Below are 18,043 nucleotides of genomic sequence, written 5' to 3' on the forward strand. Positions count from 1 at the left end.
TGTGTGTGTGTGTGTGTATTAAGTGTCTGAGGCCGGAACCGAACTCAGGTCTTCCTGACTCCAAGGCCGGCGCTTTACTCACTGGGCCACCTAGCCAGCCGATCCAATGATTTTTTTCTTTCTTTTTTTGGAGGGGGAAGGCAGGGCATTTGGGGTTAAGTGACTTGCCCCAGGTCACCCAGTAAGTATTAAGTGTCTGAGGTCAAATTTGAACTCAGGTCCTGACTCCAGGGTTGGTGCTCTATTCACTGCTTCACCTAGCTGCCCTTGATCCAGTGATTTTAATGAAGAAAAATATTACCAGAAAAGAAGAAGGACCAGTCATGAGTCAAGAAAAAGAGAAAATAGATTGGTGAGCCAAGTGCTACTTTGGTACTCTAAAGATACTAAAAGAACAAGTGTCAATCAGCCAGCCTGTCAGTCAATAAACTTTTACTAAGCACCTAATACATGCTAGACACTGTGCTAAGCACCAGGCATACAAAAAGAGGCAGAAGACCGTCCCTGCCCTAGAGGAGTTTGCAATCTAATGGGGGAGACAATAAGCAAACAAATATGTACAAATAAACTATGTATGGAATAAACAGGATTCAAGTAAAAGAGAAGGCACTAGAATTAAGAGGGGTTGGGAAAGGCTTCCTGTAGATTATGGAATTTTAGTTGGTCCTTAAAAGAAGCCAGGAAAGGCAGTAAGCAGAGATGAGGTAAGCAAGTATTCCAGGCACGAGGGAAAATGCCTACAGCCAAGAGATGGAGTTTCTTGTTCATGGAAATGAGGAAGGACTAAAGATTCTCTATGGGGATTTATAAGTAAACATGGACAAGAAGCCTGGAGAATAAGGCACAGAGAAGTAAACTTCATTATGAAGGTAGTGCCCATTTGGATCAAATTATGGATACATCAGAGTAGGAAGTGTATTGAATTTGTAGTTAGATAATTTGGGTTCAGGTCCTGCCTCTGACATTTTATTGTGTGACCCTCAGTAAGTCACTGAGTCTTAATTTCTTTATCTGTATCATAACAATAATGTTAAAATACCTATGGTATAGGGTTGTTATGAGAATCAAATGAGATAATGTGTATAAAATCATTTGTAAATTTCAGGCAAGATATATAAATGTCAATAATGTTGATTCTGTAGCTGTACTCTTTCTCTTAAATCTGGGAGAACTCTTCATGCTACTCTCCATGGGAAATCTTTTCTAATTCCCCTAGTGGTTAGTACTCTCTCCTTCCTCAAAGTAACTTGTATTTATTTGTCTGTTTACTTTTTTAAATCCTACAGTAAAATATAAGTAATCTCACTGAAATCAGAGACTGGTTATTTTTTGCTTAATAGCCAGCATTTTTTATAATGTTCTAAAGTTCTAAGGTGCCCAAGAAATATGATCTCATTTGATCCTCTCTACAACCTTGTGGGGCAGGTAGTTTTAATATCCTCATTTTACAAATGAGAAAACGGGCTGAAAGGTTAAAGGATTTGCCCAGAGCCTCATAGGGTCTAAAACAGAATTTGAACTCAGGTCTTCCTGTTCTACCTAGTTTCCCCTTCTGCCTTAGTAACCACAGTGCTGACACAGTGCTTTGTACAGTGTGGGAACTTAAAGTCATTGTGTCATAGACTGAGAACTGGAATGGATCTTACAGCTCTCATTTTGCAGATGAGGAAACTGACGCCCAAAGAATTTTGAGTAGTTTGCTCTAGGTTATAGAAGCAGTAAGTGGCTTAGCTGAATCAGGCCTTTATGCTATTTGTTCTGGGCTAGGCCTCACTCTAGCAGTCCACTGGTAGACTCTAAGATGAGAAAAGTAGGTGGTTACTTATCTAAGCAGGATTGTTATGAGAATTAAATAAAATAATGTACTTCATAAACCTTTAATTGTGTGCAAATTTAAGGGGTTTTTTTGTTCCTTTATTTTAAACAGCTTCTTGTTGAAATGGAAGTACTCTAAAATAGATAGAAGTTTATGTAGTTATGAATTAATCTGGTGAGGAGAGAAAGGGAAAATATAAGAAGTTTAAGATTAAGATTTAAAATATGGGAGTTTAAGATTAAAATTAATTATAGAATATGTTGTTAATATACCCCTTTATGAAAGGGTCTCATAGAGCCAGTAGTCTTCAAAATGAGGACATGGCCTAATCCTAAAAGTGGGAGGGTGAGAAATTGGGCCAAATCCCACCCTTCTCCCATAGTCAGTCAGTCTTCAACCTATAATCATACATCTTATCCCTGATCAGTTCTTTGCCATAGAATGTTCCTAGCTTCTTCTGAGCTCAGGGAGACCCAGGAAGACAGTTATAATTTAACCTCTACCAGAATATCCATAGCAGAAGCTATGTGTTTGCCATTGGGAAACTTCCACCCTTCTCCAGTAGACCAGCCCTTGCCTTCCAGATCACCCTGTGGCTTAATGTGGTACTTCTGAAGTTCAGAGCAAGGGTGTGGTTGTGTTTGGGGATGGGTGGTCTGTGTCCCAGGGCATAATCAGTAGGTTCTTCCTCCCCCTTTTTCTTTCATTTTGTGTGGGACAGATTCAGTTAAACAAGATGAAGGAGCATGAGTGTATTTTGATCTGTATGCATTACATTCTTTCCCATCCCCACACCACAGCACCTCTCCCTCCCTCCTCCCCAAACACAATATTTTTTCTGAATTTCTAAGTACCACTATACTTCTAGTCACCCAGGTTTAAAACTTTAGTGTCATTCTTAACTCCACAGTATCCCTTATCTCATGTATCTAATCAGTTGACAAGCTTTGTCATTTCAAACTCTACCTTCTCTCTGCTTCCATGTCATGTTCTCATTGATCCCACTGCCACTCTCCTTAAGTCATTAGCCCTTAGCTTACACTCACAAATTTGACTTCTTCCCACCAAATGCTAGTTATACAAAAGACCATAATAAATGTCAAATACAGAATAAGCTATATTTATCCAAGCATACAGAAATTGGAGAAGTTATACCGATTAGAATATGCTAGAAAATGCACTAGAGTGAATGAGCTTTTGAGATAGGAGCAAGGTGAGATCTGAACTCAACAGAAAGAATAGTCCCAGGCTCATCCAAGGGAAAATCTCAAACAACTCTAGGGAGGCAAACCTGAAATCAGGGACATGTCCCCATACATATCTGTAACTTCCAAAGACTTGCTTGCTCTCTCTCCCAAAGAATGTTTGGAATCATATATGTCCCTTTCTGAAGAAGCTGCCCCAACACCAACTTGGCCCTTCATGTGGTGAATCAGAGTCACTTCAGCATTCTCTCCACCAATCAGGAGTCATATTGGGAGTCACATCTCCCATAGCCAATGAAGTCACATGCAAAACTCTCCTGGTTTAGGTGAAAGCCTGACCACATACCTTTATCATTAAGTGGTCATATTCATAAGGAACATCTAGTTTAGATTTGGAATCTATTAAAAGGCATTCCTTAAATTTCTCTTTGCCCTGACTATTCTGTACAGTATTTGGAGTTAGAAAGTGTAGGCTTCAATTCCAGATCTGCCACTTACCATCTTTGCAACCTCGGGCAAGTCATTAGTCCTTTTACCTCTCTAACATTAATTTTCTTCATCTGTAAAAAGAAGAGGTTAGACTTGCTGGTCTCAAAGGTCCCTTTCAGCTCTAAATCTATTAGCCTATGAACATAACAGTTACATAACAGTCTTCTCACAGTGATTTTCTACACATTCCTTTTCACTAAGGGTGTATTTTAATATTTGTTTTCCTTTTCCATTCTAAAAATAGTCCCTTCTTGGATTCTGTCATTCTGTCATATCCAAAACTTTACTGGCACATCTCATAGAGCTGAGGCATTCTGTTAGTCTGTTTAATTGAGAATCTGTTAAATGGTCTGATAATAGAAATGATTGTATCAGGTGTGGGGAACCTACAGCCTCAAGGCCACCTGTGTCCCTCTAGCTCCTGAAGTGTGGCCCTTTGACAAAATCCAAACTTTGCAGAATAAATCCCCTTAATAAAAGGATTTGTTCTGTAAAACTTAGGACTCAGGCAAAAGACCTCACCTTGATCTTTGGTTAACATTTCATTTTTAAGGAAATAGTATGTTATACAGGTATATGCAGATATTACAAATAATTCTCTATTTTGGGGAGGCAAGAAAAATAAGGGGACCAGTGGTATAGTTGCCTTTCCTGTTCTGGGCATTTTCTATGCTGTGGTCAAACTTGATATCTTTCCCAGTGGTGATGGCAGGGATTGGGAGAGGCTCAGTTTTCCAATAAAGGCGATCACAATTAAGACTATTCAGATATAGCCCAGACTATTTATGATAGGTTAATTGCTTTCAAATTCTTCTCCATCATTCTGTGGGGTCTTTGGGAGCCTCCGAGTTTATATGCTTTGCTAGATTTTCAGTTGATTAAACCAAAGATTATAGATTCATGGTTTAACAATCAACCTGAACATGATGGATATGTCATATTCAATTCAGTTCAACAAACGTAAGTCCCTTCATCATGCAAGGGAATATGCTAAGTTCTGGAGATGCAAAAACAAAGCTGAATCAGTCCTGTCCTCATGTAGGCTTATATTCTAATGGGGTTGGAAGAGATATACAACAGTTATAGAAGTATGTAAATGCAATGAATATACAAAGTAAATGAAAATTCCAATTCCTCATTGTGGCGTGGAGAGAATCCTGGTTTTTCAGAGGCTATGTTGGTGGAGTGCAAGGTCTAGCAGTTTTTACCATGCTGGAAAAGACTTTTGAGTACAGTCCTGGCAATGAGTAGTCTTTCTGAGGACCAGACTAACTAAACTCAAAGAGGCTTATTGGCCAGTAAGTAGGCTGGTAACTTGGTCATTCTTAGGCTATGGTAGCATGTGGAACAGTGAAAATTATAAAATTGTTCTTCATCCCAAAGGGTCCTCTTTTTTTCAGTGATTTGGCAGAGAGTGGCAGAAAACTGGACAGAGGGTTCTAAGATTCAATTTTTAAATAGGACATAAACTTTAACTTAGCTGTTGACATTCTTAATGTGAGATCCTTGTCCAAAAATCAGTTAATACTAATCATACTACTGGCACACCCAAACCATGTTAATCTTAACATTCTTACTTTAACCCAAACCAGAAGATGGAATGAAATTGTAGTTAATGGAGGGACAGCTGACAAGTTCTCCCTAGAGAGGCAAATAAAAGAGTGGGCAGTCATCCTTTATTGTAGATTCAAAGTCACTAAGAAACATGATTTGATAGGATAGTTGGTCCCCTCATATTGTAATGCTCATGATAAATATTTGTAAAAAGACTACAATGAAAGCAATCACAAACAGTGTACCACCATCTACTGCAGATTATGAAGAGGCAAAGAAATCCTGCCCAAAACTTTGTAAGACCCAGTTAAATCAACATTACTTTGATACTGGGCGATTTCATTGCAAATATTGAACTAGGTAAAGAAGCTAAAAATGTGTTGAAAAATATAATATTTAAGTTGGGAATAAGGAATTAAAGACACTTTGCAGGATCTTAAAGTGTATAAGTCACATATGTTTACATTGAGAAAAAGAATTGGTAGGTAATAGACATGATGAACATGAAATAACACTACAATGGAATTTATTATATTTTAATAGACAGGAATTCACTTATTACTGACATGGAATTCATTCTTGAAATCAAGTGGCTATGTATGGTAAGAACATCAACTTTTTAGAGTAAAGATCAAAATGAATACAAAGTTAATACTATTAAAGCTACTACTACCTGACTAATCTAAATTAGTTATAGGCAGAAAAATAGGTTATGGACAGAAGAAAGAACATACACACCAAGAAAAATAATTTCTTATAGAAGTTTACCCTCTTTTTCAAAAATCACCAACAATGACTCAGCAGCCACATCATCAGGTCTTTCAGTAGCTTAGGATGTGTTTGTGCCTGCCTGGTGATTTAAACTCTTTGAGGGGAAACTAGGCCCATCTCCTTACATGTCTTGGATTCCAGTTTCTTCCAAGCTACTTTTGTTTTATCCTTTAAGTATGAAGGTGATGTTCCCTGGCATAGAAGACAAAGATGAAATAGAAATGGTCCCTTGATTATCAATTATTATCATTCGATCCACTCCCAAATAAATTCATTTTTTATTTTCCTCTTGCCTCCAATATAGCTTAAAAATCTTTTTGCTGTTATAATTAACTTTGTGGCAAGTTTTATCTCCTAGGCTTTAGTGTTCCTGATGTTACTTCTACAAGACCATGCCATACTTTCATACTCATCCTTAGTTTTCTACCCCTCCTTTAATTTTCTTTACATGCCTTTTAAAAAATCTGGATTGATCACTATGTATCTATAGTGTTCTCCTTAAACAGTACCCTCTTTTCTTCCTTAAGGAAATAGTCTTTATGTGGCCAAATTTTGTTCTTGAGAGCATCCCATTGCTCTTGAATAGACTCCTTAGGCCATCAGATCCTATCTTTCCTTTCTCTGGACTCTTGGAAATACATTCTCCCAATATCCAGGGTCCCTTAGACAACATTTGGCACCATCTTGCTTACATATTGCATTTATGGTTACTTTCTCCTAAAGTTCCCTTCATTTCTCCCTGTTCACTTGAGTCATATGGTCTTTTCACAAATCATGGTGATATTGATATTTGACATCACTGAATATTATAGGGGCAGATATTTTAGTTAAGCAGTTTATATTTATTTTTTTCTGTTTATTTTTGTTACATTTTAAGTTATGAATTTTCTCCTTCCTTCCCTCCTCACTCTACACTAGAGAAGGCCACCATTTGATGCAGATTTATAAATATCTGTAAAACCATACTATGAGGGGCGGCCAGGTAGCACAGCGAGTAAGAGCACCAGCCCCAGAGTCAGGATGACCAGGTATCGAATCCAGACTCAGATACTTAGCACCACACCCAGAAATAACTGGCTGTGTAACCTTGAGCAAGTTACTTAACCCCAATTGCTTTAAAAAAAAAAACCATACTATGAATGCTTCTATTCATCTGTTCTTTTCTCTGGAGTTGTATAGTTGTATATAAAGGACCTTACTTCGTAGGTCTTTTATAGTTGACTTAAGTACCTGTAGTACTCAGAAAACTTGGTTGTTCACAATTATTCTTTGTAAGCAGTTTATATTTGAAGGATAATTGTTTTTAAATCTTCGGGAGGGGGATGTACCTATTATGATTGGTTTCCAAAGCCAAGAAGTATGATCTGCTCTCTTCTCCAGAACCAACAGTTCATTTCTCTCTCCTCACTCCCACTGCCATGATATTGACATGAAATACAACAGTGCTTTAAATTCCCCTCTTTTTAATAGTCAGACTATACTTTCAGGGGTCTAACTAAGGATGAGGAAGTTGTTATAGACAACCTTATAAAAACAAGTTGATCATAAGGAACCTTCCAATTTATTGTCTGATTCACAAACCTGGTATAGATTAAGGCCTTTCCATGCCTTCCTCGTGCCCCTCTTTCAAAGTCTCCCACACATGTTCAAATATGTCCTGACATGGAATTCTCCTTTCTAGCTGGGACTTGATGGATAGGTGGGTGGGGGAATTCCCAGTTTTGTTTAAAAATCTTAGTTGTGTTGTGGGTTTGGCTAGCATTTTTATGATTAGTTTTCTAACCATTGGTTTGTTTTTTTTCTTCCTGTACCATATGTTATATGATGACTCATCTGCACTGATACTGTTACCTTGGAAGTGAAATGTTTTCTTCCATTGCTGAAATTTCATGTACTGATAGACATTCACAGGTTATACACAGGTTGTTTTTTTTTTTCAGGAAGGTCTAATAAAATAGTAAACTATTTGATAGAGATTTTTTTGTAGTTGGATTTCCCAATTTGGGAATTAATTATTAAATAATAAATTGCTACTCCCATCCCCACCAAATCCATTGTTTTCATATTATGCTGATCAATTCACTCCACAGAATTAATCACTGAATTTACACCACATATTTAGTTGGTGAGGTCTATTAAAATAGGACTGTTGAGGATATCTGGGGATGGGCAAGTTATGCTACTGAAGAAGGAAGAAAGCAGTATAAACTCAATGATGTCACCTGTCTCCCTGTTCTTAGGCAGGACTACTCAGGAATGTTTGCAGATAATTATAAAATTGCAGCATTTAAAATTTGATAAGTATATTCACATTGTATTGCATCTGGGACAGATAAAGTTTAAGTTATTGACTTAAATGAAACAGCACTTTTGTTGTATGGAGAATTCTAAGGGATAAAAAGGAGGTAGTTCTCTTTGCTGTGTGAACTATGGGTTTTTTGTTTCCCTTTTTCACAGTAATATTTTAGGACTTGAGGAAGGAAAAAAAGTGAATTTCTCTTTTACTACTGGATCCTTAATCCAAAATAAGGGATAACTAAAGAGAAAATAGAATGTTCTGACCTCTCTAGGACTTGCTGAATAATTGTTACAGATCTTTTGTATAATAATAGTGAATATTTCAACCAAAGTTATATGCTTTTTTATGTGTAGATATCACATAATCAAATACTAGATTGAATTACATTTTGTTTTCTTAGAACAATTTAGTATGTTTTCTATAACACAAATAAAATCCATTATTTCTGTAAAAAATAATCATTTAGTTTATTAGACATCTAATAAAATTAGAATAATCTCAACTCTTTACATAATTTTGGTCAATCCATGGATTTTTCTGTATTATTCTATATAATCTAAAAAGAATAAAAACAAGGAACATATCTGTAATTTTTGTGGAGCAATCTTTTTTAAATTTTTAGCTGTAATTTCATGATGTGTGAAATGCTATTTTTAAGACTCTGGCTCCATAACTAACTGATTTTTTTTTTCTTGATTATTTGAATTTAGCTCCTTTTTGGTTCAGGTGTGCTGGTGTCCCTAAGCCTTTCTGGGCCACAGCTGGATAAAGTGGTGATTGACAGAACCCTGGTGGGGAAGCTCATCTCCGACACCATCAGTGATGGTAATTACACCCTTGTGCAAATCAATTGCCTACATTAACAATAGAACAGGAGAAATTCTCTGTCAACAGGTAGACTAATTATTGCCACTGGAGATTTGCAAAACACAACAAGTAATTGCTTGTAATGCCATAGTTACCACCCTTGGGACCAGAAACAAGTTTTAGACTAGTATTTAATATCAAAGTTGATTTTTGTGTTGTCAAGCATTAAGTACATTTTGAAATATGCAACTGTTTTGAAATCTGCATGTATATTTGGAATTTTTTTCATGATAGGAAATGACTATAAATATGAAAATTGGGGATTGACATGAATTTCTTCAATGTTTCTTTATGATGGTATTTGACAAATATTTGCTATACATATTTAATTATATTAATATCGGTTGATTCTGTTATCAACATCATTGATATCTATGATCTCTCTCCTCTCTTTTTTTTTTTTTTACTAGACCTCTGATTTCAGTTGGTGTAGGGAATTTTCAATGAGGAAACACCTTCTGCCAATGCACTTTGGCACTCGCTCTGTGAACACAGGGCTTCCTGGGGGTGATGAGAGGTTATGTGATTTGCTTAGGGTCCCATAACAATATATATGTCAGAGGCAGGCCTCAAATCTAAGTCTTTCTGAGCTTTTTGGTCTACTCTGATGTATACTAGAGATGTCAGACTCAAATGGAAATTTATTTCTGCATGTGCATATTGACTTAGAAAACCACATATCTATGTTGTATTTTATTTTCATTTATTTTGTCACACATTTCCTAGGTTTGGGCCTACATGAGCCCAAGAGAGTTTCATACCTCTGATGTCTACCATGTTGCCTCTCTCATGATCTCTTCCAATGACTGGAAATTTCAAAATGTTTAAACACAACTAAAAAAATAATTTTTCATATTATGTTGGTTTTCAAAAGGGACACTGTTAAATTTTCATTATTCTATTACAAAGTACAATTGGGAATTTGTTTTTGTCATTAATATTTTTGTTTTGAAAGTCTTAAAATATATGCTGTGAAGGCAGAGTAAAAGTGCAGAGTAATCTCAGCATATAGTTGTATGTTCAATCCAATTGCTGCTATGATCTTAATGTATGATGATATCTAAACATGATAGGGCATGAGAAGGCTGCATATATGCATAGTTATATAATTAAGGAAGGAACAAGGATATGATTTATGTGTTTCACAAATTAATATTTAATATAAGGCTTTTATTGTTACATATTTATGAGATTAGACTTATTGGTATATTCAAAAGTAACCCTCATAAGACTATGAGTTGAAGGAAAATTGCTGATCTGGGTTGGTAAAAGGAGTTCCATATACTGATGAAATCACAAGTTCAGGGCCTCACCCCCCTTCAAACTTCTTATCAATCCCAATTCCACCCCAAAGTCAGATCTATATAATAAGGAGCTCTGTTATTATGAAGACTACTATATTTAAGTGAAAAATAATATATATGTGACTATTAAAACTATGTTCATTAGAAACAAGTTATGGAAAGTCTGATCTTCAAGTTTAAAGAGATTTTGATGAGAATTTTAGAAAGAACTTTAGAACTTATGACCTGGTCTAGGCTTTACAGAGACCACAGTTAGCATCTTAAACTGGCATTCTCTTGTTCCTGGAGACATTCCATCATGCTTCGTGTACTCATGTCCAAATATCAGGACCAAAAAGAGCAAGGCAATAATGCCAAAGAAATGTGAAGTTCTCCAGATATAATATGGGAGAGTGAGAAAATGTTTAATATCTGATATTTGCTCATCTTTGCTTTGTCCCTACTGCCTCAAGGATAAGCAACAAATTCCTGTTTTGGCATTTAAAATCTTTCATGACTTGGGGCCAAACAGCCTTTCCAGGCTTATTTTACATTTCTTCACCTCATGCCTTTTGAATTCGAGGCAAACTAGGTTGCTTGTCGTTCCCCGTACATGATGGGTCTTCCCCTGCTTTTGCACAAAGCTGGCATCCATATCTAGAAAACTCTTCCTGCAACCACTCAGCACCCATGGCCTACAAAAGGCTTTTCCTGATCCCCTTAAGAAGTTAATGTTCCCAAGTAGAATGTAAACTCCTTGACTTTGGTTTTGTCTTTTTTATCCACAGCTTCTAGCACATAGGTATTTGATAAATGCTTTCTCAATTAAATTGCATATGACTCAGGAAAAAAGTATGTTGTAGTGTTTGCTCAGGAGAGTTTACTCATCCAACTATAACTTTACACAACTCTACTCTCATCTTTGAGGTCCCTTTTCTTCATCATCCATTTTGTTTTGACCTGTGATTTCACTGGTATAGGGAATTCTCAATTGGTAAACTCTCCTTTACCAATGTAATTTGGAACTTGCTTTGTTAATTGCCTGGGACATGGAGAGGTAAAGTTACTTGTGCAGGATCACAGAGCCAGTATGTCAGTCGGGACTTCAACCCAAGTCTTCCTAACTCTGATCCTAACACACTAAGTCACATTTCCTTGTTGACATAATTTTTAAAATATTATTATCAATAATTGCTTTTGTAATTAAAGATGTATCCATCCTATGGAATCACAGGGAAATCTCTTAGGAATTAATAAGAAAAACTCAGTTATATATTTTCAGATTTTCAAATAGTTTTCCTTGCAACAATGTGCTGATTAGTAAATAGGAGTAGTATGGGTAATCATTTCCACTTTGTGATAGTAATGATAGTAATAATAATGAGTCCCTTGGGCAGCAAGGTGATCAAATTTGTCAATACTTATAGAAATTAATTCAGACTATTCATTGGAAGGACAAAAACTGAAGCTGAAACTTAAACAGGATTCATTGGAAAAGACCCAGAGGATGAGATGGATAGATAGTGTCATGGAAGCAACAAACATGAACTTGCACAGATTTTGAGAGACAATGGAGGACAGAAGGGTCTGGTGTACTATGGTCCCTGAGGGTCACAAAGAGTTGGATACAACTGAATGAATCAACAATAACAGCAAAAACACTTGACATTTTTTATAGGATGTCCCCAAAGTCTTGGTGTGCCTTTAAGCTCTAATAACTTAGAACTTTTAAGGTTTTGGAACACCCTACTTAATACTTTAGGAGGTTAGAGCTGCAAGGTTCTCTAAGTGCTCTAATACATCATCATACTCAATCTTCATAGCAACAACCAGAACTAAGTACTAACCCCATTTTATAGATATAGAAGCCAGGACTCAAAAATGTTAAAGGCCTATTCCCTAATCACATGGCTAGTCAGTGTCAAAAGCAGGATTCAGACTCAATTTCCCATCTCCACGCCCTGTGCGTTTCTACTATACCACATTGTCTTTTATAGATACATAAAATGAGGATCATAGACTAAGCAAGCTGCCCAGAGTCACAGAGTTAATGCACAGCGGATCTGGGCACACAGCTATTTGGCCATCAGGTTTAATGCTCTTCTAACTTCACCACACTCCTCTCTACCATATCAGTACACTCTATACCTACAAGACATTAATAGACTATCAGTTTAATTTTTAATGTTCAGATGATTTTCCCCCCAAAGAGGGCCCTATTGTTCTTGACATTTCAAGTATTTTTTACTCTTAACTGAATTATGAATGAATAAAAAACAAGAGTGGGTGAATGAGCCAATAAATGTGTCAACACAACCCCCAATGAAATAGCTCTACTCTTGGCTCTCTGTAAGATGTCATTGTTTTAAAAGTTTACAATTAATCACTTTTGAGATATTCTAGCCTGAATTATGTATTCATAAATAAATGTCTATACATATAAAATTAGATTCAAATATATTTTAAGTCTCATGAAGACATTAATGTTGAAATGTTTATATTTAGTTTGCAGCATATGAGAAATGTTCAAGTCATTTACTAAATCTTCAAAAATGTGTTATTTTATACACAGTAGAAACTATACATTATGATAAAATGATAAAATTGTCCTTGTCTTGAATTAAACAATCATAATTGAGTCTCATGGAAATTATCGGCATAAAGGTAAGAGAATATCACTATTTAACCAACAGCCCTACTGATATTGTTCAATTTGTACTACCTACCCACTTCACACAAAAACCATGAGAATAAATGAAATGCAATTTTGGTTCTCAAAGGCCTATAATTCTGAGGTTGCTATTAATATCAAATAATGACAACATCTGGTTGGGATAGCTGATTATTTGCCTGCAATTTCCTTTTCCTTACAGCATTTTAGTGCAAAGGAAAGCTTCCATATTGTAGTGTCAATTTCCATATGGGTATAATCCTTGACCTCTCTGTTGACACTGCAAACAAAAGTACCATTTGTGGCAATGGTGATGATTTTGTCATACTGAAGCCTCTTCACTAAGAATTAAGCAGAGACTACCAACCCCATTTGTATCTTGAAGTCATCTTTTTTCATTTAAGTTTATTTCATTTATACTCAGAATAATGCTGTCTCTTGGGAACCAGATAACAATATGATTCCTTGGCAATTCTCCAGACTCCTATATTGTGTACATCCACTGTTGTTCACTGGCTTTTACCAAGGGGCACAGGAACAAAATAAAATGCATAAAACTTTAAATGACCTCTTACTCCTGAGAATAAAATAGTATTCCTCTATTATGTGTTATTATTATTTTATATATTTATGAATCTCATTTATTTCTCCCTGCTATTTAATAAAATTAGTTGGTTGTTTTGTTAATACTATATCATTATATCTTATTAATTTTGTGTGCATCTTATTCCTATTATGATTTATGACATTCGACTTGCCTGACCCCAAAGGAAAGTGCCTTTTTTAGCTCATTTTAAATCCATAAAATTAAGTTGGTTGAGATCATTGGTCTCTAATCACCTATGAATCCAAGCTGGTGATATTGTTATTTAAAGGCAGAGATTTATAGTTTCAGATATTTTCATTTAACCAAATGAAGAGTCACACTGAAGTCTTTTAAGATACTATGAAAACTTGGTCCTGAAAAATTGCTCTTTTTTGTGCAATTTCAGTAGAAAAACATAATTAAGTTGTTGATAAATTGGTAGCCCATGAAATTATATTATCACATTTATTTGTCTTCCAGCTATTCTCACAGACAGTTTCATCATCTTGTCATTTCTGGAACAAAATAAATTGTGCTATATTCAATTTACTAAGAAGTTGGATTCCCCTGATATAAACAAAAGATTTGAAAAACTCTCCACTTCAGAGTATAAGGTAAAGATGCCAGTTAATAATGTTATTATTAGCTACTAGAACTTGTTAGAGCAGCAAAAGGTTACTTTTACTTCCTATTTATCATACAGATTAGAATACATGTTAGGAAATATATGTTATACACATATACATGTATACATACAACATCTTTTGGGATGTTGTGTGTATATTGTATTTTAAATTTTATATATACATGCATACATACATACACACTCATATATATATATATAGAGAGAGAAACTTATCAAAGGAAATCGTGATCTGGTGCCTAAATTTGTTCCAGTAGAAACAATGCTACTATTGCTTTTATTTTAACAATAGCAGTCTAATAACATTTACATAGATTAACAAAACTTTTGGAAGCCAAAGACTGATAATTGAGAAAATTATACCTAAACTCTTCAAATGTCCTGGCTCTTCTACTAGCTACAGTAGACATACTTTTATAATATTTCCTAAAGCCATCATCCTACATAGCCCAGGAAGGTTGCTATCATCTCTATTTCACAATATAAAAAAAGAAAGGAGGGGGGAAACACTTTCAAAGGATAATAGAAAAGTATAGTAAAGGAAAGATGTGCAGATTCCCTTAATATGCCTGGAGAAAATATGAAAAGAAAATTCCTTCATATGCTAGTAGTATCTTTCCTTCGCTAACTCTGGGTAATTTGTTTTCTTGTATCAGGGACTTTACTACTGTAAGGTAAGATTTTTATTTTAAATGATGTGTTTAATTTAAGTTTTTGCCACATTATATTTTAACTTGCTTGGACGGAATACTCTCTGCTAGGATGAGTATCTAATACATTTTCCAGGCTGTTTCAGTTCAAGGCCTCCTTTCAGCACTGACTTGTGTTTGCGAGATTGAGCCAACCTCTGTAACGTTGGATTTGAGACAGTTCACTGTTCACCAGGAACTGAGCTGATACCTACTTTCCTTAAAAAAGATGCACACTTATGCCATATTTATAGCACCTTTTAGCAAAGAGTAAGGTTTTTAGAAGCTGCCACTTTTAGAGCCAGAAATGTAAACTTTATGATTTTAGAAGAATGATATGTAGCCTAATACTTTAGACCCATTTCATAATTTTTCTGACTGTTGACATAACTAAATGGATTTTCAGGTACTGTGATTTTTTTTTAAATAGAAGGAAATATGTTCCTTCTGACCTTTCAAGTATGGCAGGAAATCAGAATTAACACCCACTGTCCTAAATTGATTGTCACTGAATTTTGCTGTTTATCAACAGTATGGTGCTTCTGAAAGATTTATTTGTATAAGATCAGCTTTTGTTTCTAGAAAAACAGTGGTAATCATTAGAGATTGTATTTTGTTTAGCAAAAATTGAAAAGGTATTAGTGTTTTCTATGGGTTACATCTTTATACCAGAATGGTTAGCTATGGTCCAGCATTTAAAGTTAAGTAATAATTCATATGAGTCACTTTAAAAGAGAAACCAAGTCTTACATTAAAAGTACTTTTAATGTTAACAAATAAATTAATGCGTGACTGGTTTATATAACTGAAGTATGGACAGATGTCTTGTAATAATCTTTAGTGATGGATCGCTATTTCTTAATGGGAACAGAGATAATTTGTCAAGATATCATACTCTCTTATGGACATCAGTGCTTTGATGAATCCAAGATTTCATCAGGTGGAAAACTCTTTCTATCACTACAGATTGCAACCCATCCATGACATTCCATTTTATGCAATTTATATCCATAGCTTTCCATAAATCCTCTATAGAGGATTTGTCCAATATACTACAGGTCTTCCTTTGGAATTTATGGCATCCTTCTTTCACCTGGCTAGCTAACCTTTCCCAATATACATATTCCTATGAACTAGCTCTGAAAAACAGACTTAGGATTGAATCCTTGTTGCTTAAGAGAGGTGATAGTTATTTAGTTACTTTCCTATTTGAATTTCTGTCTTTGAATTTAGGGAATACAAGTTTTCCAAAGCATTTCTAGAAATTCATATTTTCTCTCATTTCATTTTCTAATGACCATTGTGTTTTTTTCTTTTACATCAGAAGTAGATTAAGACACAATAATATTAAGGAGTTATATGCAAATTTAAATTTATACTTAAAAGCACAAAACACATATAAGCTTCTGTAATTGTCCATTTGAGTTTTTTTTTTAAAGAAATTGCTTAAGTAAAAGTGGGGACCAAAGTATGATTATTCCATTATTTTTCAAATTTTCCATACATGAATTCTTTTAAGTGAAAATAATTTTTTTGGCAAAGAAAATTGTAGGGTAAAAATATTGAAACTATTGACCTGTAACAAGTTTTTATTTCTATGGCTTTTTAATCCATTTCAATTTACTGAACAGTGAGGAAACAGTACAAGGAGTTAAATGTTTACCATGAGAGAACAACATTGGTAATTACTTTGATTTCAGTTTCTTTTGATGTGTATTCAGAGGATGAAGAGGTCAATAATATTATGGCCATGCAAATAGAAAAGGGTTCTTTTTGACCATATTTTTTTAAAAAGCAAAGGATTATTAAAGCATTAACCTTGATTTTAATGGCCTTGGTTGAGTGGTGAGATCACAATTTGGATGAGCCTGATTATTTACTAAATACAATACATAAATGCAACGGGTTCTTAACACCCATTGCACTCTGGCATTATCGCATTACTGCCATCCTTTGTTGCCTTGCAGACAGGAATATGAAAGCAATCTGTCATGTAGTGAGACTGGCTCCAGAAGCATTTCTCTGATAAGAGGACCCCCTGCCCTTTGCTAGTGTCTGGTCCAGTAGGCTTAGCCATGCGCTTAATCCCCAGAAAGTGGTTCGATTATTGCTGACCAGCAATGGCAAGATAGTTTTTTTTTTCTTCCTAGCTATCAACCTTCCATTAATTCCTTAAGCAGAAATGCAGTGCAATCTATATTTCCTTGGCATGTGTCACCCAGATGTGGTACACTGCCGTGTTTTCAAATAACTGTGTTCCAAAATAACATAGTTTGAATAATAAATTCTGCAAATCCTTCCTGAAAAATAGAAGCACAGTCTTTATGAGCTGCATAAACTTTATGTTCATAATTGTTGTTTGTTTCCATCATGAAGCATCTGTGTGTGCACGTATATGTAATATATTTGTAAATTCCTCAAGGTATTTGCCAAATATCCTTTCTTCTTTTATTGTCATGAATCTTTTTCTTTTTTAACTATTAACTGTTATGTCTGAAACAGTCGTCAGAGGCTCCTGGTCGGCAGCACTGAACTTGTCATTTCACATTGCTGGTCTTAAATCCTGTGTGTAGGTCGATGCTGTCAAGCAACCATGACTGTACATTTTGGTATTGATTAGAGTCACTGCAGAAAATCCCTTCTGAACCCACATTGTTCCTTTTTATTCCTTCAACTAAAAATGGGCAAATTTTGAGCATTTATCTTTTTAGATATGTCAAAAGAATTTGAAAAATTCTGACACACAGGAACATATTTAACATGTATTTTTAATGTGCATTTATATAGAATCTACATGCTTAGAAGACAGTTTCTTGTTGTAATTTGAGGGATTTTCACTTAAAAAATGTTTCTTTTACTTTCCCTCCTTTTTTTATACCTTAGATATCCTACCTGGAAATACCTGGCCCAGTATCCCGGAAAATAGTACGTCATCTAGCTATCAACTGTATTCAAGATATGGCTATTTGTTGGTGGGAAATAGCTAGTGATGATGTCTGGCCTTGGTCTCCTATTTCTAGTGAAAAGGACAGAGCCAATCTATTCTTACTAGCTTGTAACCATGGAAGACTGCAGGTAAGATTCATTGTTTTATTGTTCTTCATCAGTTCTGGTAATGGAAATACTTTGAACTGAAATGTATTTCTACAAAGTATAAAATGTATGGATAT

General features: G+C 35.2%; 1 protein-coding gene across 12 annotated transcripts in view; it reads left to right on the forward strand.

The window, feature by feature from the left end:
* The window catches only part of WDPCP (WD repeat containing planar cell polarity effector), a 519,354-nt gene that overhangs the window by 277,125 nt on the left and 224,186 nt on the right, over nt 1–18,043 (forward strand). For all 12 annotated transcript variants that reach the window (XR_011164621.1, XM_069068996.1, XM_069068989.1 and 9 more), the window contains 3 exons: nt 8,845–8,959; nt 14,022–14,155; nt 17,757–17,948. Coding sequence is in view for 11 of the 12 variants with exons in the window: in XM_069068996.1 (XP_068925097.1) it covers nt 8,845–8,959; nt 14,022–14,155; nt 17,757–17,948 (441 nt within the window). In the remaining variant the exon portion in view is untranslated. The remainder of the gene's footprint in view (nt 1–8,844; nt 8,960–14,021; nt 14,156–17,756; nt 17,949–18,043) is intronic.

The sequence above is a fragment of the Petaurus breviceps genome, unplaced genomic scaffold, assembly GCF_028583685.1.
Source record: "Petaurus breviceps papuanus isolate PSGF00001 unplaced genomic scaffold, PetGlider_PUasm1.0 90775, whole genome shotgun sequence".
NCBI classification, from domain to species: Eukaryota; Metazoa; Chordata; class Mammalia; order Diprotodontia; family Petauridae; genus Petaurus; species Petaurus breviceps.